Here is a 23,237-nt window from a genome sequence, read left to right on the forward strand (position 1 = left end):
AACTCCATATCACCTGGACTATGTAGGCAGGAACACCGTGATCATAACCCCAAAACACCCGTCTAGTAATCCGTACCGGTATCTCCAAGTATGATGCACTGTCAGTGAAGTCCACAGTTGGGGTATAGATAATGTGTTGTGGAGGAGGTGTCGTAGTGTGAATGTGGCTACTAGGGTATACATGTCCCTTTCTCTCTGCAAAGCCCAAGGGTAGAGGTGCGACCAAAAAAAGTGGCTGTCCTAGATCCGGAGCAAGACCAACAACGTGGGTCGATCCTATGTACCTCTCACAAGTACTGCCTTGGCTAAGTCTCCAAAATAAGAAACCCTCATCGGGGTTGGCCTGCAAATACACGGGTCTCCCCATGAGCCGGTCAAGTGTCTGGTGGGCTTGCCTGACAAGACTCTCTGAATCACCCCAGCCTTCTAATAGGTTCGGGATAAGATGAGCTCCTAAGAGCTCGAACCAAAATAACTCCATTAGATTCGCCATTTTCTACAACACAGGAAAACTTAGCCTAAACATATGTATAACATGGTTTACTTGCATTAGACAAAGTTTTAGTTGCTACATTTTTTTTTTTTTTGAAATAATTTTCAATTCCAATAATGTGAATTGCAAATAATGTGAATAATTGTACAGAAAAATTCAAAAGCATATACTATTTTTATTTTAAAAAAACCATTGCTCTGATACCACTTTTGTCACTACCCAAACCCGGTACCCAAAGATTCTGCGTCGCAACAAGATAAAAATAAAATAATTCTTAAATTTCTATAGTAGTAGCGCAACGGATAAATTGAATAAATTAAAATAAAATGGGTACCAAAAAATTTAGTTAAAAAGAAAATAGTCATCTGAGCTTCATTTTATTATAAGAGTCCAATCATAATTACATATAGTAAAAAATTAAAAAAAAATTGCGGTTCATTTCCAATCTTGATCCCGCTAAATCTCATCACCTGAAAGGGGATAACAGCTATAAGTACATGACATAGAGAAATATTATACAGTGAGCACAAGGGTCCAAACAAAATCCATGGATAGTTATTAGGCTAAACAGAAATTAGTTTGGTAACTGAAATACATAACTAATTTTAATTAACAGAAGTATAATGCGGAAATCATATAAGCAAATAATCATAACCACGGTACAAAACAGAACAGAAGAGGGGTCATTGGAATGACAATCAGAACAAAGGTCAATGGATCCATGACAAACAGAGGACCACAAAGTGGCCAAACAGAAGCCAATGGTTTATTTAAGTCCAAGTCCCTCAAGGCGTGAGACTCCTGTGGTGGTACTTACAGAATATAATTGTTTATAAAATCATTGTCAAATAATTTCTAAAATTTAAACAAATATATCCATGGATTTCAATTTAAGCAAATAAAGTTCAGAAAATAATCCACGTAATTGAAACATTAATATAACCATAAAGCATAAATTATTTAAAATAAATTGTGGTAACTCAAAACATTCGTAAAATATATTATGATAACTCAAGATATAATATAACTCACCTTACTATTGACCCTTAGCCTTCACTCTTTTATGATTGTCTTGTTATTCTCTGCTACTAGCATACTACTCCTAAGTTATTTGTATCATTCCTATGTTTTTGAAGCTCCCTCAGTTGCTCCCCTATTTATAGGTGGTGATTGCCTGATTTCTAATTAAGGGGACTGCTCAAAATTGGCCACTTGTCTAACAGGTGTCATTTCCCCCTTCTACTAGGATGATTCACCTTGGCTATATTACTTAGTCACCATCCTATATATTAGGACAGTGATAAACCACCTTTTTTTTTCCTTTTTTTTTTCTCTTAACATTTGATTTAATTCGCATTTGGCCCAAGTTTGTAATAATCTAATTAGATTACGTTCTATCACCTACAACCATAACATTAATTATTTTATTTTATTATTATTATTGTTATTATGATCTTGATTGGTTATGGTATTAATTACATATTTAGTATGTATTATTATTATTATTATTATTATTATTATTATTATTATTATTATTATTATTATTATTATTTATTAGTTTTTTTTTTATTTATATGTATTCTATTCATTGATCTAATTGCGGTATTGAATTAAATTAAAAGAAATTCGGGTGTCACATTTGTTGTCCGAGGTATTCAAACAGGTTTTGTCGTCACAAAAGCATGGTCCTGAGACTCTAATTCAGAGGGTCACATATCACAACAAAGCATTCCGAGGAAAGACACATACACATACAAGTCCAGATTCAATTATCACATAAGAATTTGGTTAGAAATTCGTAAGTAGTAGTGTTCAATAACAAAAATTCATTCTCCAATTATCAACATAGGTTCCTAATTCCGAAAGTTCTATACGTTGAATAATTCAAGGTATATCATGTAAGGTCAAAGTTCTAATTATACAGTGAGTTCCCAATTGTATATCCAATCAAATAATTTCACACTAATATTCACATAAACAGTTTGCACATGATTAAGATAGTACCTGCATCAGTTGTCTCATTATTTTGCGTATTTTCTGAAACTAGGGTGTAAACTCTTCCCCGCCTAAGGTTACTCCCCTCCGCAGTAGCAGTTGCATTTGTTCTTGGTGTCATTGTTGATCCAAACCTGCTAGTAACCGGTCTTTCATTGCTTAGGTGGGCTTGTGGACAAGAATTGGCTAAGTGTCCTTTTTGTCCACATCTAAAACAAGCTCCAGAAAGGTGGCAACAAATGCCCCAATGTTGCTTCCCACATTCTCTACAGGTGGGTATTGTTTCCACTACTTTCTCGTCTTGTGTTGTCACCAGTTCTAGAATTCAATTTCTCATTCACAGAGGCCATTGATTCACTAACTATTTTTATTTTATGTTTCTTTAATTTTTTACTTTCTCCTTCGGTTGTTGCTGTTGACTTGGACATTTTCAAGGCAGCAATATTTGTTTCGGACATCAAGGCTTTATCAAGTATGTCCACATACTTTACCAATTTCAAAACATTTACCCGGTCAATCACTTTGACATCCAATCCGCCCTCAAATTTCCTTGCCTTTTTGTAGTCAGTGTCAACCATATGAAGTGCATATCGGGCTAATTCGGTAAATTTTGCCTCATATTCGGCCACAATCATGTCAACTTGTTTTAATTGTTCGAATTCGGATACCTTTCTATCTCAGATGCATTGTGGGAAATATTTTTCATAGAAAATTTCTTTGAATCAATCCAATGTCAAGTCTCCATTCTCGCCTTGGACGAGCATCCACCATCTCCTAGCTTCTTCCTTCAGAGTAAATGTTGTCAACAAAACTTTACATAAGTCAGTATACGGAAACACTTCGAATATCTTTTTAGTTTCAAGTACCCAAACCTCAGCTTTTAGCTGTTCAAATACCCCCCAAAAATTTCGATGGCTTCATTTTTTTGTATTTCTGTGTAAGAGCAATGATATCATCCGTATTTGGCTCCACTTGAACTAGAGGTGGCGGAGGAAGTACGGGTTGTTGCCTCTGCTCTTGTTGTTGTCTCACTAATTCAGTTAAAACTTCCACCATTCTTTCTAACCGATCTATTCTGGCATTAGAAGATTCTGACTCATCTACATTTCTTGTGTTTGCATTTTCCATTGGTCTATATAACCCATAGCATATATAATCATAGGCAACCAAGTTACACATTCTATGTACAATGATATGGAATATAACATCAGTTCGGCATCAAAGAATTCAGATTCATTTCAGGTTCCCTACAGTTCTTGTTCTTTCTATTTTCTAGGTAGAGCACTACAAGCATAGGAAAATAATCTCGTACAATTTTCACAGTGTTCCTTTCATGTTAGGTCAGTTCGAACATATTCCTTTCAGTTCACATGTGTTCACTTCATGTCATTTCCAATATGTGCATAGTATTCAAGTTCATTTCATTTCATCGAAAGCACATACACACACGTCTATGCAATGCCTTATTTCTTTCTAGGACACCCTACAGCTCATATAGACACGTGTGTGGGTAAATTAACTCGTGCTCTGATACCATTTTGTCACGACTCGAACCCGTCCCTGAAAGGTTGGCGTCGTAACCGATCAGTAATCCGAGATTACTAAAGGCCTTCCTGTACAAATCAAAAATAAACGGGACTAGCGGAAGCAATATACAAAAAATACCAATAGTCCAATGAGATGTGCATCTATATGAACAAACACGTACATACATAATCGTTAATTTACCCACATAGCAATACATATCGTATAACATCAAGTACAAAACATATACATACATCGAAAGTGTACATCATGGTCAAAAGCTTGACAACGGCCTTCCAGGCCTAGCCCCAACTCGAAGGCACTCAAAACAACTCGGTAGACTTCAAAACAATGGCTCAACTAAAGACCCCTTCTAGACTTGTCTTCGGGAACCCTCACCTATACATAGATATATAAAAACAGTGAGATAAAGCCTAGTGAATAACATTAAAGTAAAGAGCTTAGTGAACAAATTCCAAATGTATCATATCCTTAAAACAAATCATGACACAATCATTCATATCAGTCTCATATCAAAACAAAACATAATGGTACATCCCACATAACATGTCACATATCGTCTTCCGACTAGGGTAATCGGTTTCGGATACCGATTAAACACATATCACCACAATGAAATGGCTAACAAGATCTCATATCACATCTGTGTCATGGACCCGCATTTACATACCGCCGCCCATGACTTGGGACTATCTGTGGATGCCATAACAAATTTGCAAATAGGACATTCGTTCACATAATCAAAATAGCATTCAGCAAGTATAACTTATCGCGTAACAGTTGAAACATATTTCATATCAACATATCTTTACAGAAATGTTACTCACAGTGGGCTTCCAAAACTGGTTGTTCGGTCTTCGAGTCTTGACCTACACACACAAACATCATAATACAATTGCTCGATACACATTCGAGTCATTCCGTTGATTATTAACTTTATTCGGTTATCCGTTATTCGTTCGTTCAGTTACTTCTATTCTTCTTTTAATCTCTTTCATGCTTATGAGATGCTTATGGATGTAAATTACACTTGAAAACCATTTAGAGGAAGGCCCGGAAGTCAGAAAACAGAAAGAAAACAAATTTAGGAAATCTGCCCTGTTTGGCCGCATGTGCGGCGGCCTGGCCATACGAGCAAGCGAACTTCATAATACAATTTTGGCCAAAAAAATTTGGCCGCTAGAGCGATGGCCCAGGCTGCTCGAGTGGTCTGGGTACAATTTCAGTTCAAAATTCGGCTTTTGAATGGAATCTCATTCTTTGTAAAATCAAACTTCATTTCCATGTATTTCAAGGCCAAAAACTTATAAAAACATGTTGAATGCAACATATCTAGTTTAAACAAAATCATAACTTCAAAATGGAGCTTAAATTTCATACAAAACATCCAAACCCTTGAGTTGAAATACAAAATGTGCAAATTGAGCTCCCATCCTTCAAATCCATGGAATTTATTCTTCAAATCTCAAGAATCATGCAAGAAAACAAATTTATGAACATGATTTCCATGAATCTATGCCATGCATAGCAAAATACATACAAAACTCACACATAATTCATAAATTCAACTCCATAACACTTAATCTTCAAGAATTGGGGGTTAGATTCTTACCTAGAGCCTTTATAGTTACTTAATCTTGCATAATCTTGTTAAATACAAGCTTGATCTTGAGTCTCTCTTTCAAATTCTACACATTCCTCTTCGTTTCCCTCTTTCTCTAGAACTTTCTCTCTTTCACTCTTTCTCCAGATTTTTCTTCTTTTTTTTGTTGACTCAAATGAGCTCATATCTCATATATACATAAATATCTATTTCTAAACTTAATCAAGTAGTGAGAGCCAAATATGATTTAGCGAATCAGATGAAATCAATTTTTAATTAAATTTCCCAAATGGCTCTAAAAATTTCCATTAGCATATCCTTATACTTAATTTCGATTTATGAACCCATTAAGGTTGTCAATTTCAGTTCCGAAGTCGTAGCCCCAACAGATATTGTTCAAATTCAGACAAATATTCTCAAATTAATTCATATTAATGCATAATTAAATAAAGATAATTGTGACGCGTATTTTGGGGCCGTTACAGACTTATTTGTCCGCCACATTAGAGTGTTACATTTGGAAAAAGTATACTAAAGAGTTTTTTAGTGTTACATCATACCCATTATGTTAGAGTGTCACATTTAAAAAAAGTACACTAAAGAGTTTTTAATTTTTTTAGAGTATCACATTATACCCATCACGTTGGAGTGTCACATGTCACGTTTGGGAAAAATATACTAAGAAGTTTTTAATTTTTTAGAGTGTCACTTCATACCCACCACGTTGTCACATTTGAAAAAAGTACACTAAGGAGTTTTTACGTTTTTGAAGTGTCATCATACTCGCCACATTGTCACATTTGAGAAAAATATACTAAATAATTTTTATTTTTTTTAGAGTAAAAGTTTTGAAATGTCACATCATACCCGCCACATTATCACATTTAGGAAAAGTATACTAAGGAGTTTTTAATTTTTTTGGAGTGTCACATCGTTGGAATGTCACATTAATACTTGTCACATTAGAGTATCACATCATACCTGTCACATTAATAAAAAAGTATAGTTGTCCACCAAAATACTACCAAAATAAAAAATAGGACTATGCGAAAATAAACTCTCCACTAATAGGACTTAACAGGTCAATTAAAAAAATTTAGGACTAATTAGAATATTTATTTGTGAGATGAAATTTATTGATAAATATTCCTTTATTTTTTTATATAAATAATATATTTAAAAGATACTAAAAAATGCAAGATTTAAATTATCAAGATGTATCATAAGTGAGTCTACAACACTTCAATTGCCCTCCGAATATTGGGTTTGGATTAGGAGTAGAGTAGGTCTCGTGTCATGTCATTTTGAGTTCATGTCAGAATTATTTCAATACTAACTCGACTCGTTTATTATTTCATATTATCGTGTCGTGTCATTTTTAGTCTATATCTGACTCGTGTCATGTTAACGTAGTATATCAAAAAAATTCACTATTAACCAAAAATATCAAATTTATGAAGAAAAAAAAATTAAAAAATTTCTTTACAAGTTAAATTTAATAAAATTAATCTTTATTAAATGAAATTATTTGTAAAAATATTTGATTTCAACTTAATTTGATTTTCTTAATTTATAAAAATATATTTTATTATTATATTTTTTGCTAGATTATAATAGACAAAAAAAATACATTAAGTTCAACTAAAAACAAAAACGAAACCTATATTAAACTTAAAATCATATTATACTTCCTTTCTAATAAATTAGATGTAATTACGTAAGAGATTAAAAAATATCATGATACTGTGTCATATACGTGTTTGTGTCAAAAAATGATTAATCTTAACTCACTAATTTCGTATATGATTCAAGTCGTGTTATCACATCGTATGGTAAATTTTCACTCCTAATTTTGATCTAATGTGTTCGCATGGCATGAGGTCAGATGGGGCATGTACTAGAAAATTTTCAATTCCCTTGAAACAATGCACTGTTTTATTTACAAATTAACGCTTACATGCCGTTTGGTAACACTTACGTTTTTTATTTTCTGTTTATATTTATAAAAATTTTAAACTCAAATAAAAATTTGTTTGGTAAAATTTTTGATTTATAAATCAGTGGTCTTAATTTATAAATTTGGCCAAAAAATGAAAACACAAAAAATGTGTTTCCATTTTGAGTTTTCAGTTTTTTTTTTTTTTTTTGCCACCCAGCACTAGCCACCACTTGCCACAATTTTCCACCACCGTCCTCAGCCGCCACCACCCACCACCCAACCCCCACCACCACCTGCCACCACCACTCACCACCCACCACCCACCACCACCCACTTGCCACCCACTCGCCACCACCACCACCACCACCACCACCACTCATCACCCACCTGTCATCCACCCGCTACCACCCACCACCCGCCACTACCATCCACCGCCCCCCACCACCACCCACCACCTACTTGCCACCATCACTCACCACCCACCTGCCACCCACCCGCCATCCTCCTGCCACCACCCACCACCCACCACTACTACCACCACCACCCACTCGCTACCACCTACCACCCGCCACCGTCACCCACCCACCCACCACCACCACTCGCCACCACCCACCACCCGCCACAACCACCCACTCGCTATCACCCACCACCACCACCCACCCACCCACCACCACCACCACCCGCTACCACCACCCGCCACCCACCTGCCACCCGCCACAACCACCACCACCACCACCACCACTCGCTGCCACCCACCACCAGCCACCATCACCGACCTACCCACCCATCCACCACTACCACCCACCCGCCACCACCAGCTACCCACCACCCACCGTCATCACTTTCCACCACCGGCTTCCTCCGCCAATTGCTATTTCTCACTCTTTTTATATTTTTAAATAAACAAAAAATAAACAAAAATCAATTTATAAATTTTTTGTAAATATAAACTGAAAACGTAAACGTTACCAAACATACTTTTAATATTTTATTTCTTAAAATTTTAATATAAAAATATTAAATTTTATAATTTAAACTAATAATTATTACTTAAATTGTTACATAAACTCATTACAAAAATATTGAATAATTTATCGGTATGTATTGTGCACATTAGACAAGCTCATGCCCCAGTTTTCGACACCCATGATTACATTCTTCATGCTGGCCCCACAGCTGACTAATAGGCTGCTCATGTGGAGAGAGAGAGAGAGAGAGAGAGTTTCTTGGTTACTTGTAACACTTGGATTAGGAAACCTCCGGGAAGAAACCAATGCAAAAAAAGAGGGGGGGGGGGAAAAAATTATATATACAGCAACATTATAAATTCATAATTTTTTTAAAAAAATTTATCTGAAAAAAAAATTAATAATTCAAATTCATTTTATTCATTACTTTGGGTGTGTTTGGTAACGTTTATGTTTTCAGTTTATATTTATAAAAATTTTATAAACTGATTTTGTTTATTTTTTGTTTATTTTTAAAAAAACATAAACTATAAACGCGTTTGGTAATTGACAAAATGTTTAAAAAAAATTAAAAATATAAAAAAGAGTGGGAAATAGCAAGTGTCGGCGGAAGACGGTGGTGAAAAGTGGTGACGGTGGGTGGTGAGTAGTTGGTGGTGGTGGGTGGATGGTGGTGATGGTGGTGGTGGGTGGGTGGGTGACGGTGGCGAGTGATAGGTGGTAGCGAGTAGGTGGTGGTGGTGGTGGTGGTGGTGGTGGTGGCGGCGGGTGGTGGGTGGTGGTGGCAAGTGGGTGGCGGGTGGTGGTGGCGGGTAGGTTGTGGTGGGTGACACTGGCGGGTGGTGAGTGGTGGCGGGTGGATGGGTGGGTGATAGTGGCAGGTGGGTGGCGGATGACAGGTGATGGTGGCCGGGTGGTGGGTGGTAGCGAGTGAATGGTGGTGGTAGTGGCGGGTGGGTGGGTGGGTGACGGTGGCAGGTGGTGGGTGGTAGCGAGTGGATGGCGGATGGCCGGTGGTGGCGGGTGGGTGACAGTGGCAGGTGGGTCGCGGATGGCGAGTGGTGGCGGGTGGTGACGGGTGGGTGGTGATGGTGGGTGGGTGGGTAGTGATGGTGGGTGGGTGGCAGGTGGGTGGCGGATGGCCGGTGGTGGTGGGTGGTGGTAGGTGGGTGGCAGATGGCCGGTGGTAGTGGGTGGTGGCGGGTGGTGGTGGTGGTGGTAGGTGGGTGGGTGACGGTGGCGGGTGGTAGGTGGTAGCGAGTGGGTGATGTGGTGGTGGTGGTAGGTGGTGGGTGGTGGTGGCAGGTGGGTGACTGGTGGGTGGTGGTGGCGGGTGGGTAGTGGGTGGCGGGTGGTGGGTGGTGGTGGTGGCCGGTGGTGGTGGCAGATGGTGGTGGCAGGTAGATGGTGAGTGGTGGTGGCAAGTAAGTGGCGGGTGGTGGTAGCGGACGGTGGATGATAGTGGCGCGTGGATGGCAGGTGGGTGGTGGGTAGTGGTGGTGGCGAGGGGTGGGTGGTGGTGGTGGCGAGGGGTGGGTGGCAGGTAGGTGGCGGATAGCCAGTGGTGGTGGGTGGTAGGGGGTGGTGGTGGTAGTGGTGGTGGGTGACGATGGCGGGTGGTAGGTGGTAGCGAGTTGGTGGTGGTGGTGGTGGTGGTGGTGGTGGTGGTGGTGGGTGGTGGTGGCAAGTGGATGACCGGTGGGTGGTGGTGGTGGTGGCGGGTGGGTGGTGGTGGTAGTGGTGGTGGTGGTGGTGGTGGCGGCGGGTGGTGGGTGGTGGTGGTGGATGGGTGGTAGGTGGCTGGTGGTGGGGGGTGGCTGGTGGTGGCAGGTGGTGGATGGTGGTGGCATGTGGGTAGTGAGTGGCGGTGGCAAGTAGGTGGCGGGTGGTGGATGGTAGTGACGGGTGGATGGCAGGTGGGTGATAGGTGGTGGTGGTGGTGGTGGCGGTGGCAAGGGGTGGGTGGTGGTGGCGAGTGGGTAGCAGGTGGGTGGTAGCTGGTGGGTGGTGGTGGCAGGTGGGTGGTGAGTGGTGATGGCAGGTGGTGGTGGGTGGTGATGGTGGCGGAAGACGATGGTAGAAAATGGTGGCGGGTAGTGGCTACTGTTGGGTGTTAAAAAAAAAAACTTAAAACTCAAAATGGAAACACATTTTTTGTGTTTTTATTTTTTGGCCAATTTTATAAACTGAGACCACTGATTTATAAATCAAAAATTTTATCAAACAAATTTTTATTTAAATTTTTAAAATTTTTATAAATATAAATAAAAAATTAAAAACATAAGTATTACCAAACGACACTTTTACATTCACCATACATAACTATTTTGGGATCCTAATTCGGACCCTAGCCTTTTTGTTATACATAGAGGTGATTAAACTGATCTAATAAATAAATAATTTTGATTTTTTAAAAAAAATGTAAAAAATAAAAAAAAAAAAATGCAATGAATATGAAACCAATGCAACAAACAAAAGTCTTGTGACTTGCCGAGTAGTGTGCGTGAATTACACGCTTTCCACATAGCTAAACAACCCCGCCCCCCCCCCCCCCCCCAATATGAAACCAATGCAACAAACAAAAGTCTTGTGACTTGCCGAGTAGTGTGCGTGAATTACACGCTTTCCACATAGCTAAACAACCCCGCCCCCCCCCCCCTCTTTGTTGTGATTTGAGCAAGCGATGAAATAAAACATAAATATTTTAAGCCATACTCTCACTAGCGATAAGGTTGCAAGTAATTTTATGTATTTATACGAGTGATCTCGTTTTTAAAATCGTGAGTTACAAGTAATCGCAATGGACAATCACCATTAATAAAAAAAGATGGGCAAGTGAATTAGTGGTGTAGCTCAAACAAATTTGGTCGGATTGATGAGTTGTCCAGATTTAGGTTTCATTTTGAAATATATTATTTTAATAATTTTTTGATTGTTTAGTTAAAATATGAGATTAAAAAAATTAGTATGTTCGCAATGATTTTTTAATTTTTTACGAATAGATATGTAAAAAATAGAGAATTTTTTTTTTTGACTTTTTTGTATAATCTGTTAAATTTTTGACTTTTTTAATGATTTTGATTTTTAAGTTAAAAAGTGATATTCTTAAACGAGATCTTAATTTGAGTTGTGATGAGAATTTGTCCAATCTTACTTCCAACTTGAGTTCAATAAATTGAGATCAATTTAGATCCGAATTGTCCACAAATTCGAATTTTGTGTGTGTGTATGTGTTTTTTTTTTTGGATGGGGATGGAGGAGGAGGGGGAGGGGGTGTAATATTTTACATTAAGGCTCTATTAACATTTTTTGTTTTGTAAAATCATAAGTAGCATAAAAACCTGCAACAAATAATTTTTTTATTAAAATAACTAACAGCATAACAAACTTTACAACAAAATAATAAAATACATAGAGAGAGAGAGAGAGAGAGAGAGAGAGAGAGAGAGAGAGAGAGAGAGAGAGAGAGAGAGTTAGTTGAGAAGGCTGACGAAAAAAATTAGGACTTGTACGCGTAAGATATGAGATATATATTTACATTAATCTAACGATAACTTTCGGATAATCTAACAAATATTTTATATGCATACTTAATATATGTGCAATTCAAGTTTTGAGTTGCTCAAGATGCATTGATATATCTGTCCAGGACCAGTTTAAATTCAATTCAAAATTTTAAATTGTTATCTAAAGTCACACCGAGTTGAAAAATATATTATTTAATCTCTAAAAAATCTAGGTTGACCCACATTACTCCAAATGTCACCTTTAAAAAGTAAAAAATGTTGGATTCACTATAAGAATTTACACATTTGGCGACTATTTTTGGCGACCAAAAAAATTTTGGCCTCAAAAAAATGATATTTGGCTACCAAATATTAAGTAGTCGCGAATGATCATTAATTTTGGCGACCAAATATTATTGGTTGTAGAAGGTTATATTTTAGCGACCAAAAAATGAGTTGGTCGCAGAAAGTGGTATATTTTTGCCGACCAACTACACATTTGGTCGCGAAAGGTCACATATTTTTTGGCGACCAAAAATTTGGTCGCCAAAAACTTATTTTCAGCAACCAAAAAAAATTAGTCGCCAAATTATATTTTTAGCGACTAATATTTTAGTCGCCGTTGATTGAGATTTTGCGACTAAAAAAATTTGTCGGCGAAGGTAGCTTTTTTGCGACTAATATTGTCTTTTGGTTGCCAAAAATTTGGGAGGGAAATTTGAAACATGGAGGGGGAAATGAAAATTTTTTGCGAGTAAAAAAATTTTCTCTCCATCGTACCATCTCCTCTCTCTCTCTCAGGTCTCTGCTAAAGCTCTTCAAACCCCTACCCTCTCTTTGCATCGGACACCAAATCCCAAACCCTCCTCTCTTTCTTTTGCAAAAACTCTTCAAAACCCTCACTCTCTCTCTTCTTTAGACCCCAAATCCCAATCCCAAACCCCAACCGGCATAATAATGAGTGAGAAGGAGAAGATGAACAAAGAAAATACACACAGACAGAGCTCTGAACCAGAAGAAAAGAACAAAGAAAGAGAAGTAACGACAGAGAGAGAAGATGGCCGAAAGGAGACGGAAGAGACTTACGCACGCAAAGAACACTTTCACCCTTCAACCAGGTTTGTAGATTCAAACTAGGGTTTTGATTTGGGAATTTTCACTAAAAATCAAGGTTTTGATTGAGCAATTCGAAAATTCTGTAAAATTAGTGAACCTTAAGGAACTCTAGTTTAACAAAAAATTTGGTAATGTTATTAATTTTCACGAGTATCCAAAACACTACGCACCAAAACACTCGTACAGCCCTAAAAGGGTCGCCGTTCGACCGTGTTTGTAAGCTCTGAGCTCTGGTCATGGCTTCAAAGAAGAAACCAAACAAGGCAAAGCGACCCAAACAAGGCTTTGAACAGCTCGACCGCTTCGATTCGCTTCCATGGACCTCTTCTCTCTCCGAAAACGACGACCCTTTCTCTATCTCTGTTGGCTCTAGCGAACTTGAGGGAGGTTCGATTAGTTTTCAATTTCAATTAAACGAAAATTTTGGGTTTTCATGCTGTTTTTCGTTATGGGTTTCTGTTAGTTTTTGTGCACATGCTTCAGAATTTTAAACAGTTGAGTTCTTTTAGTTTCCTGCATTTTCTTGGCAACCAAACAGGGGTTGATGTTGGAAATTTTAAGAGATGATGAGATATACATATTTTTTGGTTGTGAATGTAGGTTTTCTATCGCTTGAAGAGATTGATGAATCTGAGTATGGTTTGGAAATTCCTAAACCTGAGAGAGAAAACAAGAAACAAAGGACTAAAGAAAATAAAAATGAGAAAAAAAGGAAGCATAGTGAAGTGGAGGATGAGCTTGGTGGTGAGGTTGAAGCTGTAAGTGAAGAGAAGGATAATAAAGTGAAGAGAAAGAAGAAAAAGAAGAAGAAGAAAAAGAAGAACAAGGATGCAAAGAATTCTGAGGAAAATGAAGAACCAACTGCTGGTTAGTGTTTTGAATTCTCTTCAATTTTTAATAATTTGAGTCAGAATTGTAATTCTGCTTATTTATTTTTTAGTAAATTTGTGGATTAGTATAAAATTTTGTTTGATTAGATTGAGGTTAAGGTTTCTTATAGATTTTGTTCTGAACATGTCAATGCTTTAGTATTTATCCATTTCTGTGCTAGATAAATCATAATTTGGTATATTTTTGTCTCTCTACATATTAATGGTAATTTATTGATCTTTGGGTTGGGAATGCATTTAAGGTTGACAAGTTTTGATCTCTTTTTTCATATATAAATGATTTGGTAATATTTTGGTTCTGATTCACTATAAATGTACTTGTTATGAGTCTGCCACTTATCAATTTCTGGGTCAATCTTAAAGTTAAGTTTATGAGATAGTGCAGACTGCTTCATAAAGTGATTAAATTTGTTAGATAGTTTGTATTTTGGATTCTGTTTGAACGAGTGTTTTTTTTTTTTTACAAAATTAAATTGTGACAGAAGTCAGTGATCCCAAGGAGGATATTGAAGGAGATTCAGTTGATGAAGCTGAATATTACGCTTGGAATGAACTGAGGCTACTTCCCCTGCTTATGAAAGCAATATATAGTCTTGGGTTTAAAGAACCAACACCAATACAGAAAGCTTATATTTTAACATGCTTCTGTTCTGTCTATCATCGAAGCTAGAGTTTTGTGTGTATAGAGACCTAGCAACTAGATGTGACAACTAAATTTGATTTGCCCTTATAGAAGATTGATGGTACTATCTTTTCACCTTTGGCTATCAGTTCTATTCTATGATATATGTTGATGAACTTAACAATGATTCTTAATGGGACAATGGTAACATGTAATTAATTGAAACAGGTGACCATGGATCAATTAGGTTATGTGGCCTACATGAAGATGGGCTTACTATTCTGACAAATGGGTGTAGTTTATTAATTGCATGGAGAGGGATATCATTATAGTTCCCATGCTCTTACAAACGTGCTTAATTCCAAAGATTTTTGGGGTGCTTTCTCATAATTTGGTTTTTAAAGATTTTTGTGCTAAATATGTTTTATTCTTTCATGATAGTTTATATTCTTTTCTGCTAAAATCAAAGCATGTGCCATGAATCATTTGTGTACAAGGCGTACTCATTAGGATTAGAATATTTGATGGGATCATTCTCTTAGAAAAGTCATATGGAATTAGATGGAAAGGATTTTGTTATCCTAGATTTAGATAATTAATTTTATATATAGGACTTGGGAGTATATAGAATTTTAAGATTATTTGTAAGTTGTGGTACATGTGATTTTATGATTTTATTTTGACTTAATCTTTTGGCATGCTTGAGGTTGGCTTATGATGTTGAAGTTTCAATGAAGAATCTTGAAGATAAAACAATGTCTGATGAGGTTCAGAGAGTGAAGCATTGGTTTTTAAACAGAAAATGCTTTCTACTTTTACACAGAAGTGACCATGTTTACTTTTAACTACTATTTGTTGCTGATCAAAACCAAAAGAAAAATAAAGAAAAATAAAAAAGAGAGAGAGAGAGAGATTAAATTTATAACGGTTACCTTCTTTGCATAATCAATGACTTAGTGTGGATGCAAAACCCCATCTCTCTAACCTATTTTTAAAATTTTAAATGCTTAATCTTATAAAACTACCTAAACTTTTGAGTATCTCACAATCTTGGTTATCAAGGTCTGTATAAGTTAATGCATCATGATTTATCATGCGATTCAAACCTAAGAAATTAGACAACACTTAGGTTGTGTTTGTTTCATAGAAAGGATTGGAATAAAATGAGTTGAAGTCTATAGAAAGAAATTAGACAAACTACCTAATGATATGTTTCACTGAGAAGCCGTAAAGTTGAAGTCTATAGCCTTGTTACATTATAAAATTGGATTTAGTGAAGGAATAAAGGTTTATTCATGTGTTCAAGATTTAGTGAAGGAATTCTAAAAGCTTTTGCAATGGTTCTGATGCAATCTTTTTGGAAAAGGTTAGTTATTAAAGTCAATCTAGTACCAAGAAGAGCTGGATCTACTTTAAGTATCTCTAGTTGGGGTCAGAAGCTGGGGCAGAGCTACTAGATATCTCCTCCTGCACCCCCAGTTCCCACTCCCAGTTATAATGTTTTCCTACCCCTCTCCACTTTAGTGCTGCTTACCTTTCTCCACCATTGTCAGAAGTAGAAGGTGAAATTGTGGTATTTGATCAATATCTTGAATGTAGGGTACTGGGAGAATACACTTTCTATTCCTAGGGGAGTTGATCATGGCCCTCCATCTGTGAACTCGCCTGAACCATGTAGCCGAGAATTGGTTCGAATTCGACTTTATGACACGGTTAACACTGGCTCTGTCTTCTTTGTGGTCTCAGAGTTACAAGAGGTAAGTGCATTCCACACACTACAAGAAAATCAAGATTTAGCAGCGTTTTTTATTGTATCGGCCTGAAAAAGGCTGCTATAGATAGGCTATTGTAGCGGTTATTGACTGCAACTAAAAATAAAAGTTTTAGCAGCATTTTTTCCCTAAAACGCTGCCAAAAGGCAAAGCTGTACATGAAGCTGTGTTCCTAGTGAAGTAAGGGATAACCTTAAATAATATTAACAATATTCCATTGCTGAATAAGAGAGTGGAGAATAAAAAGAGAGAAAATGAAGGATTAGTATACTTTGATCTCTTTATAATTGTTGACTTCAACACGGCAAGAATTTCATCTTTTTCTAATTGTAGTGAAAGAATTTCTTAAAAGCAACCAAATAAGCTACCTCCACATTTGTTGTTTGTTTTTATGGCTGAACTACCATATATCTTCTAGATATACCCCCTTGCACCTAATGGTGAGCTCATATACAGCAGCCTCTTTGCCATAAAAAATGGCATAATAGCAAAATTATGACATGGAGTCTTTTCTAAAGAAATCTATAAATGTGTCAATACCATACCAATGTTCTTATGCAATTACTGAGGGACAAGTTGCACTACTAGAATTTGCTTGTAATTAAACTCATGCTGAGCTTTTTGCTATACTTCTTGTTTTTAGCATGAAGGCATAAAAGAGCAAATTGAAACGAGCATTTTCTTTATGAAGAATAGCAACTATTTTCATGTTTATTTCTTGTTCCTGTTTGTTGTTATGGTTAGAAAATTAGTTAGTTAGATTTTTTTTTTTTTTCATTCCAGATTGCACCAGGGATAACCAGCGTTTTCTTCTTTTTTTCCTATGTTTTGCAGGCTACGTTCACTGACATTCTGAAACAACTTGGTATGCCTTCTTCATTCTTATTTGCTTAAATCTTATGTCAAGTCTGATGCCTCATTGAGTCGAGTCGAGTCGAGTCTATGAATCTAATTTAAAAGTGTCTGTGAAAGTTTAGATGATACTCAAATTCTATTTAGCAATATGTTGCATTTTAGTAATGAACATTGAAAAATGAGCCGAAAATGTTTCGTTATTCCAGTGGCTTAAATAATCCTTATGGATGTATTGCACTTCAATGGGAAATTAGGCCTACTCTTGAATGGCCTAGGATTTATTAAAACAGTTAATTGACTTGACTTTGCAAACATCAAGTGGAACCTTGTTGGTCTACTTTACCCAAAAATTTCCACTCTCACACAAAGATATATATATATATATATATATAGATAGAGAGAGAGAGAGAGAGAGAGAGAGAGAGAGAGAGGCGTGTGTTTGATGATGCCTGTGAAATCACAATGGCCACAACTTTTCATTTATGTGATGTGCGTGTGCAACTTGACTAAAGACTTCAAAAAAAAAGAGAAAACATTTGGAAGGTCATTTAGACTATTCGATTGGATGGGAAGGACGCTCAAGGTAGGCCTGATGTTGTAGGAGAAGTACTATCACTAGCTATTATATTAAATATTGGACCCCTTACCTGAGGGCATTCAAATCTGGGATCCAAGGTTAACTACACTGCACATTGTCTTCTTTGAATTTTATTTTTTTTTTCCTATTTTTTTTTTCTTTCTGTTTTTGTTGAGAGAGAGCACCTTTTAAATGAATCACATATGCTTCAAGCAATTTTTGGGGTTTAATTAGACTGCACCTTTCATTTATTTATATTTATTTGAAAGCTTTTATTACTTAAAAAACAAAATGTACACTAGATAACACATCTCTCCTACATTGCTACCACACATATTTTGCATGTATGCCATTGAGAATCAAAGGCATTAGATAGTGTGCATGTTGTCATCCTGTCACACATTTTACATGCTATTCAAAGTTGGCTCAATATCTATGGCATCTCATAAAAGAAATGGAACTTCTTTACACTATCAAATTGGTATATATAGATGTATGGCCCATTTGAATACTTTTCCACTATCCATTGTGAATGTATATTAAAATGAAGATTCTCCTAGGAAGTCTTTTCTCTTCCATTCAACATGTGTTGTGCTAGCTTCTTTTTTGCCCTTCACCAGTCAACAAGCTTTTGTTTCAATTGCAATGTATTCATGTAGTTATTGTTTTCAATTCGAGTACTATGCTTTACTTTCTTTTTTTATATGATTTCCATGGACTATCTTATGTCCTCAAAACATCCATTTCTCAACCTTATCCAATATTTCTTTCCTGCTGAGAGTCTCCTCAACCTTATCCATTTCTCAACCTTATCCAAAAATCTCCTCAACCTCAGTTTGCCTCTTTAAAGCAATTTCCTTCATCCTGCTAGCTTTTGGTTGATCAAGCCTTTCAACTGCCACCTCAGCCTTGACAACAAAAAACAAGTCAATATTTAAACAGCAGGTATTTGATACAAATTCAAGGACCTTGTGCAACCTCTTACTCTGCCACCAGATCAAATAATCAACCAAAATTCATTGACTCAGTGGGTATGAAAGTTAGTCAAATTGATGTTAATCGAACAATATGAAATAAATTATCTTTTCCTTTTGCAGTTCTTGGAGCCGAGACTGAAACTCATCCAATGCATATAGTAAGGAATACGTTCATAGTATGTTACATGATCTTGTGCCAGCACATTTGCATAATGTAGTGCCAACCATGTTTCATAATGTGGCATCAACACAGTTTCATAATGTAGCTTCTACACATGTCCATGACTCTAGGCTTCCGCATTAGCTTGAACTTTATTTTGTGGACGCTGGTTATAGCAGCATGGATTAGTTCTTTTCTTTTTGTTATTATTTTTTTTCTTTTGCCTTTGTAAATTAGAAGCAATAGTTAACAAAGGAACTATTCTTATCCAATTTATTTTTGCTTTCTTATGTTTCTCATATTTTTGGCCTTGAATTTCCATTGATTTGAGTAGGGTTGATCTGGGAAATGGTGGGGCTAGATGAAATATCATACCAAGTCATACTCGAGAGCTTTTATGATTTTGTTGAGGGGTGTGAATATTCCCAAATGACATGTTGAAAAATAGATTTTACACAATTGTATGTTTCTGTCCCAACTTGCTGACCCACATGCAGAGACAGTTGGCACAAGGATGATCATCACTGATTTACCATTTTCTTAGCGCATGCAATTGGGTGACTTGTTCGTACTCAAATGGCAGTGATCCTTCTAACCAGCTTTTCCCTACAGGTCTTTAGCACTTGGAATTTAATTGAAGTTGCCAATGAAGTCTGATTCATGTTGTCTGGTCTCCTGGTAAGGCTTCAACTAAAGCTTTTCACTACCTCTTAGATTGCTCTCCTAGGATAACTTTATATTAAGAGTCATTATCTTAGTTTTACAGTGCAAGAGGTTTTGGTCCTGCACTTTCTTCGCCTTTGATGTTTGAATTGATCCTTCATTGTCCCATCTGGGTTAGATAGTGTTTTATGTCAATGATTACTATTAATCACAATAGCTCGATTTAGTTTGGTTTTTCAGGACAATTTGTTATTCATTTGGGTTAGACTTAGATACGCTCTGTTTGTTAAAAAAAAAAAAAAAAATTGCGGCTTATTTAGCTTAAAATAATGTGCTTAAACAATGCACTTCTAAAACAGGGGGTTTGGTTCTTTTTGGGTTTTCAGGTTTAAAAACTCAAATAGTCTCTATTTTTTTTTTTAAGCTGGATTTTAGATGCTTTTTCAATATTTTTATTTTATTTTATTTAATTGGAAACAAATGGAGCCTATTATTGTTCGATTGTTATTGAAAACCCCTCTTGGCTTATTCAATTGTTAATTCTCTAATTGCTCAACCCTGTTTGATCTCTTGCTATTGTTGTTGTTGTTGTTGTCGTTGTGTCTTTTTTTTTAGAAAGTAATTTGTGGACATTATATTGATCAAATTCAAATTGAAGCAAATGAACCTAGTAGTTTCATTGGAGTTGCTTTTTATTTTTGGGCATTGAATTTATTTATTTATTTATTATTTGCAGTATGCCAGTTAATCAAATATGTCCTCAGTTTATGCTGATCCCTTCTATTGTTGGGTAGCGCAACTTGAATAATTCAGTTGGTACGGCCAATCCAAAAATTTGCTGTTGTTTTCTCTCTTAATGGCTGATCCATCTTAATATATAAATATGATATTCAATTTCTCTATGACAAAATGGTTGGGTTCCAATTTCTCTATTTCGTTTATGCATTAATTAATTTTATATATTTATCATGCGTCTCTGATAAATTTTCCAATTCTGTTTCTTTATCAGGTGCCTTACATCACTACTGCTTTGATGGATGCGAAGCTTGGCACGGAAGGGCGCAAGGATCTTTTTGATTGGCTATCAAGGCAACTTAGTGGATTAAGCAATTTTCATGATGCTGTAAATTTGAATTATGTATTGTTTCAATTTGTTATGCTAGATGGATGTGACTTGTGAATGAAAATTTAGAATAGTTGTATTGTGGCGAATGTTAATGAATTATGTATTGTGTCGAATGTTAATGATTCAGTTAATTTGAATGATGCTTTAAAATTATAGGTTTATTATGGATTGAATGAATTATTAGGAATTACAGGTGTATTGTTTTCTTGCTTTGGCGACCAATTTAGTAGTCGCGCCAAATAAATTATTTTTTTTTTGCAAAAAATAACAATTGCCGACCAAGAGTTTTGGTCGCAAAAAATACATCTATTGCCGACCAAAACAGCTCTTGGTCGTGGAAACTCACTTTTGTCGACCAAAAGTTTTGGTCGCGAAAATTAACAAATGGCGACCAAAACCTTTTTTGGTCGCGGAATGTCACGATTGGCGACCAAAATTTTTGGTCGCGGAATGTCACCATTGGCGACCAAACTTTTTGGTCGTTGAATGTGATAATTGGGGACCAAACTTTTTGGTCGGGAAAATATCACTTTTCGCGACCAAAGTGTTTTGGCGACGAAATAAATTAGTCGCGGTAATTAAATATTAAGCGACCAAAAATTTAGTCGCGAAATTCAACTTTTGCCGACCAACCACAATTTTGGTCGCGAATTACTTTTGCCGACCCTCAATTGGCGACCAAAGTAGTGACCAAAAAAATTGGTCGCGAATAACTTTTACCGACCAAAAATTGACTTTTAGCGACCAATTTTTTTGTTGCTAAAAGTGTTAATTCTTGTAGTGATTAAATTTTGAAAACTCCATTAATATATATTATTTTAATGTTAATTTTATTTTATGCTTGTTGTCTTGTTGATCTAAACCAACAAGTATTTCTCAAGTTCTACAGCTAAATTGCCTTTTTTCAACTTTAATTCTATAATCCAAGTAATTCACTGGGTAAGGAAAAGATGAATAGGTAGGTATACCCAACATGAAAAGAATCTTCCAAGTTTACAGCTATGAAAAGGACCTTTTAATGAAAAAGAATGTTAAACTTTCTTGGTGGAATTAATGTTCAAAATTGTCTTTAATTTTTCCCGGTGACTGATTTGATGACCATGTCGAGAAACATTAGAGAGCCACAACCACAACTTATAATTCACTCACAAACAAAAGAGAATTAAACTTTACGTGGTTGAATTTGTGACAATTAAAAATTGACCCAAACCTATCATGTCTTCGTAGATAAATTAGGAGAACTCTTTTAAATGTCTCAATCTTTTTCTTTTTTATAAAATCATATTATTACAATTATCAAATTAATATGATTTTTTAATGTATAATTTTTACATATCGACTTAAAAAATAAACGAGTCAAATCATCAAAATAAATCTCGTGATGAGCTCACAAAACTAAACTAGACCAATCTAATTTCTCTACAAACTTGAGATAAATGATGGGGGTAAATTATTGTTCTCTTTGTTTTATCATCTTATGCTTTACAACATTATGGTTTTAATCATCATTGATCAAAGTGGATGAAGTGTGCATTAATTTACACAAATTTCTTCAAACTAACCTAAAGTTGGGTGAGACTGGTGGCAGGTCCTTACCCTAATTAAACAACTGAACCAACTGTCACTAATCAAAGCGATTTGATTAGTGCCAAATTCATATTCAGAGGGTGATTTATACTGAATAATTTGCAGTCCGGGAGTATATTGAGAAATTGCCGATATCAAGAAGGAAAAAAAAAAAAAAAATTGAACAAAAGATTAAAGCTCATTTGGTAATTTTTGTCTTCTTATTTTAAATTTTTCTTTTTGAAAATTAGAATCAAATTTTGTTTAATATACAGTTTTTGATTTCAAAGAAATAGAAATGACTGAAATTTTCAAAAAACTTGAAAGAAGCCTTTTGTCTCCTTTTTCTCTCACCCTTCGACCACCATCCACCACCATTACCAGTTACTGTCAACAACTCTCTTACAAATTTTAATCATCTTTTCAACATGCTTCGACGATCAAACAATCACTGCATGTTACTTTTAGAGACAATCTGGCCACCAACTCCGACAGCCACCGCATTGTAGACCACAACAATCATCCACCCTCCAGCCACGGCTCCAAAACATTGTTGATTGGGTCATGCAAAATCTTAAAAACTTATTTTCAAATCATAAATGAAAAAATCTTAATATATTAATACGATTTTAAAGGAAAAACATGAATATATATATATATATATATATTAACAAGGCTCCATACTTTAGAATTGTTACTTAATAATTAATAACTAAGAATGTTCATAACAGGAGAAGCAAGATCTGGATTCCGATCCAAATCGGATATCTCATTATTGATACCATCAAATATGTTCTTAATTGAACTAATAAGTAAAATAATATATGAATACTTACAAAACAAAATAGTGAAATTTATTTGTAC

At 36.0% G+C, this 23,237-nt stretch overlaps 1 protein-coding gene across 10 annotated transcripts in view; it reads left to right on the plus strand.

Annotated features, from left to right (window-relative positions):
* Positions 1-20,960, plus strand: part of LOC114298473 (uncharacterized) — a 73,107-nt gene extending 52,147 nt beyond the window's left edge. For 3 of the 10 annotated variants that reach the window (XM_082870937.1, XM_082870933.1, XM_082870947.1), the window contains 5 exons: positions 13,766-14,032; positions 16,277-16,434; positions 17,284-17,314; positions 19,631-19,696; positions 20,691-20,960. In XM_082870937.1, the coding sequence (XP_082727063.1) occupies positions 13,766-14,032; positions 16,277-16,434; positions 17,284-17,314; positions 19,631-19,638 (464 nt within the window). In that variant the 3' untranslated portion in view covers positions 19,639-19,696; positions 20,691-20,960. Of the gene's footprint in view, positions 1-13,765; positions 14,033-14,537; positions 14,813-16,276; positions 16,435-17,283; positions 17,315-19,630; positions 19,697-20,417; positions 20,498-20,690 lie in introns of those variants that run through there. The other 7 variants (XM_082870934.1, XM_082870940.1, XM_082870939.1 and 4 more) reach the window with 7 other exon arrangements.
* Positions 20,961-23,237: the final 2,277 nt, after the last annotated feature.

The sequence above is a fragment of the Camellia sinensis genome, chromosome 5, assembly GCF_055761805.1.
Source record: "Camellia sinensis isolate YWXY chromosome 5, ASM5576180v1, whole genome shotgun sequence".
Classification (NCBI taxonomy): domain Eukaryota; kingdom Viridiplantae; phylum Streptophyta; class Magnoliopsida; order Ericales; family Theaceae; genus Camellia; species Camellia sinensis.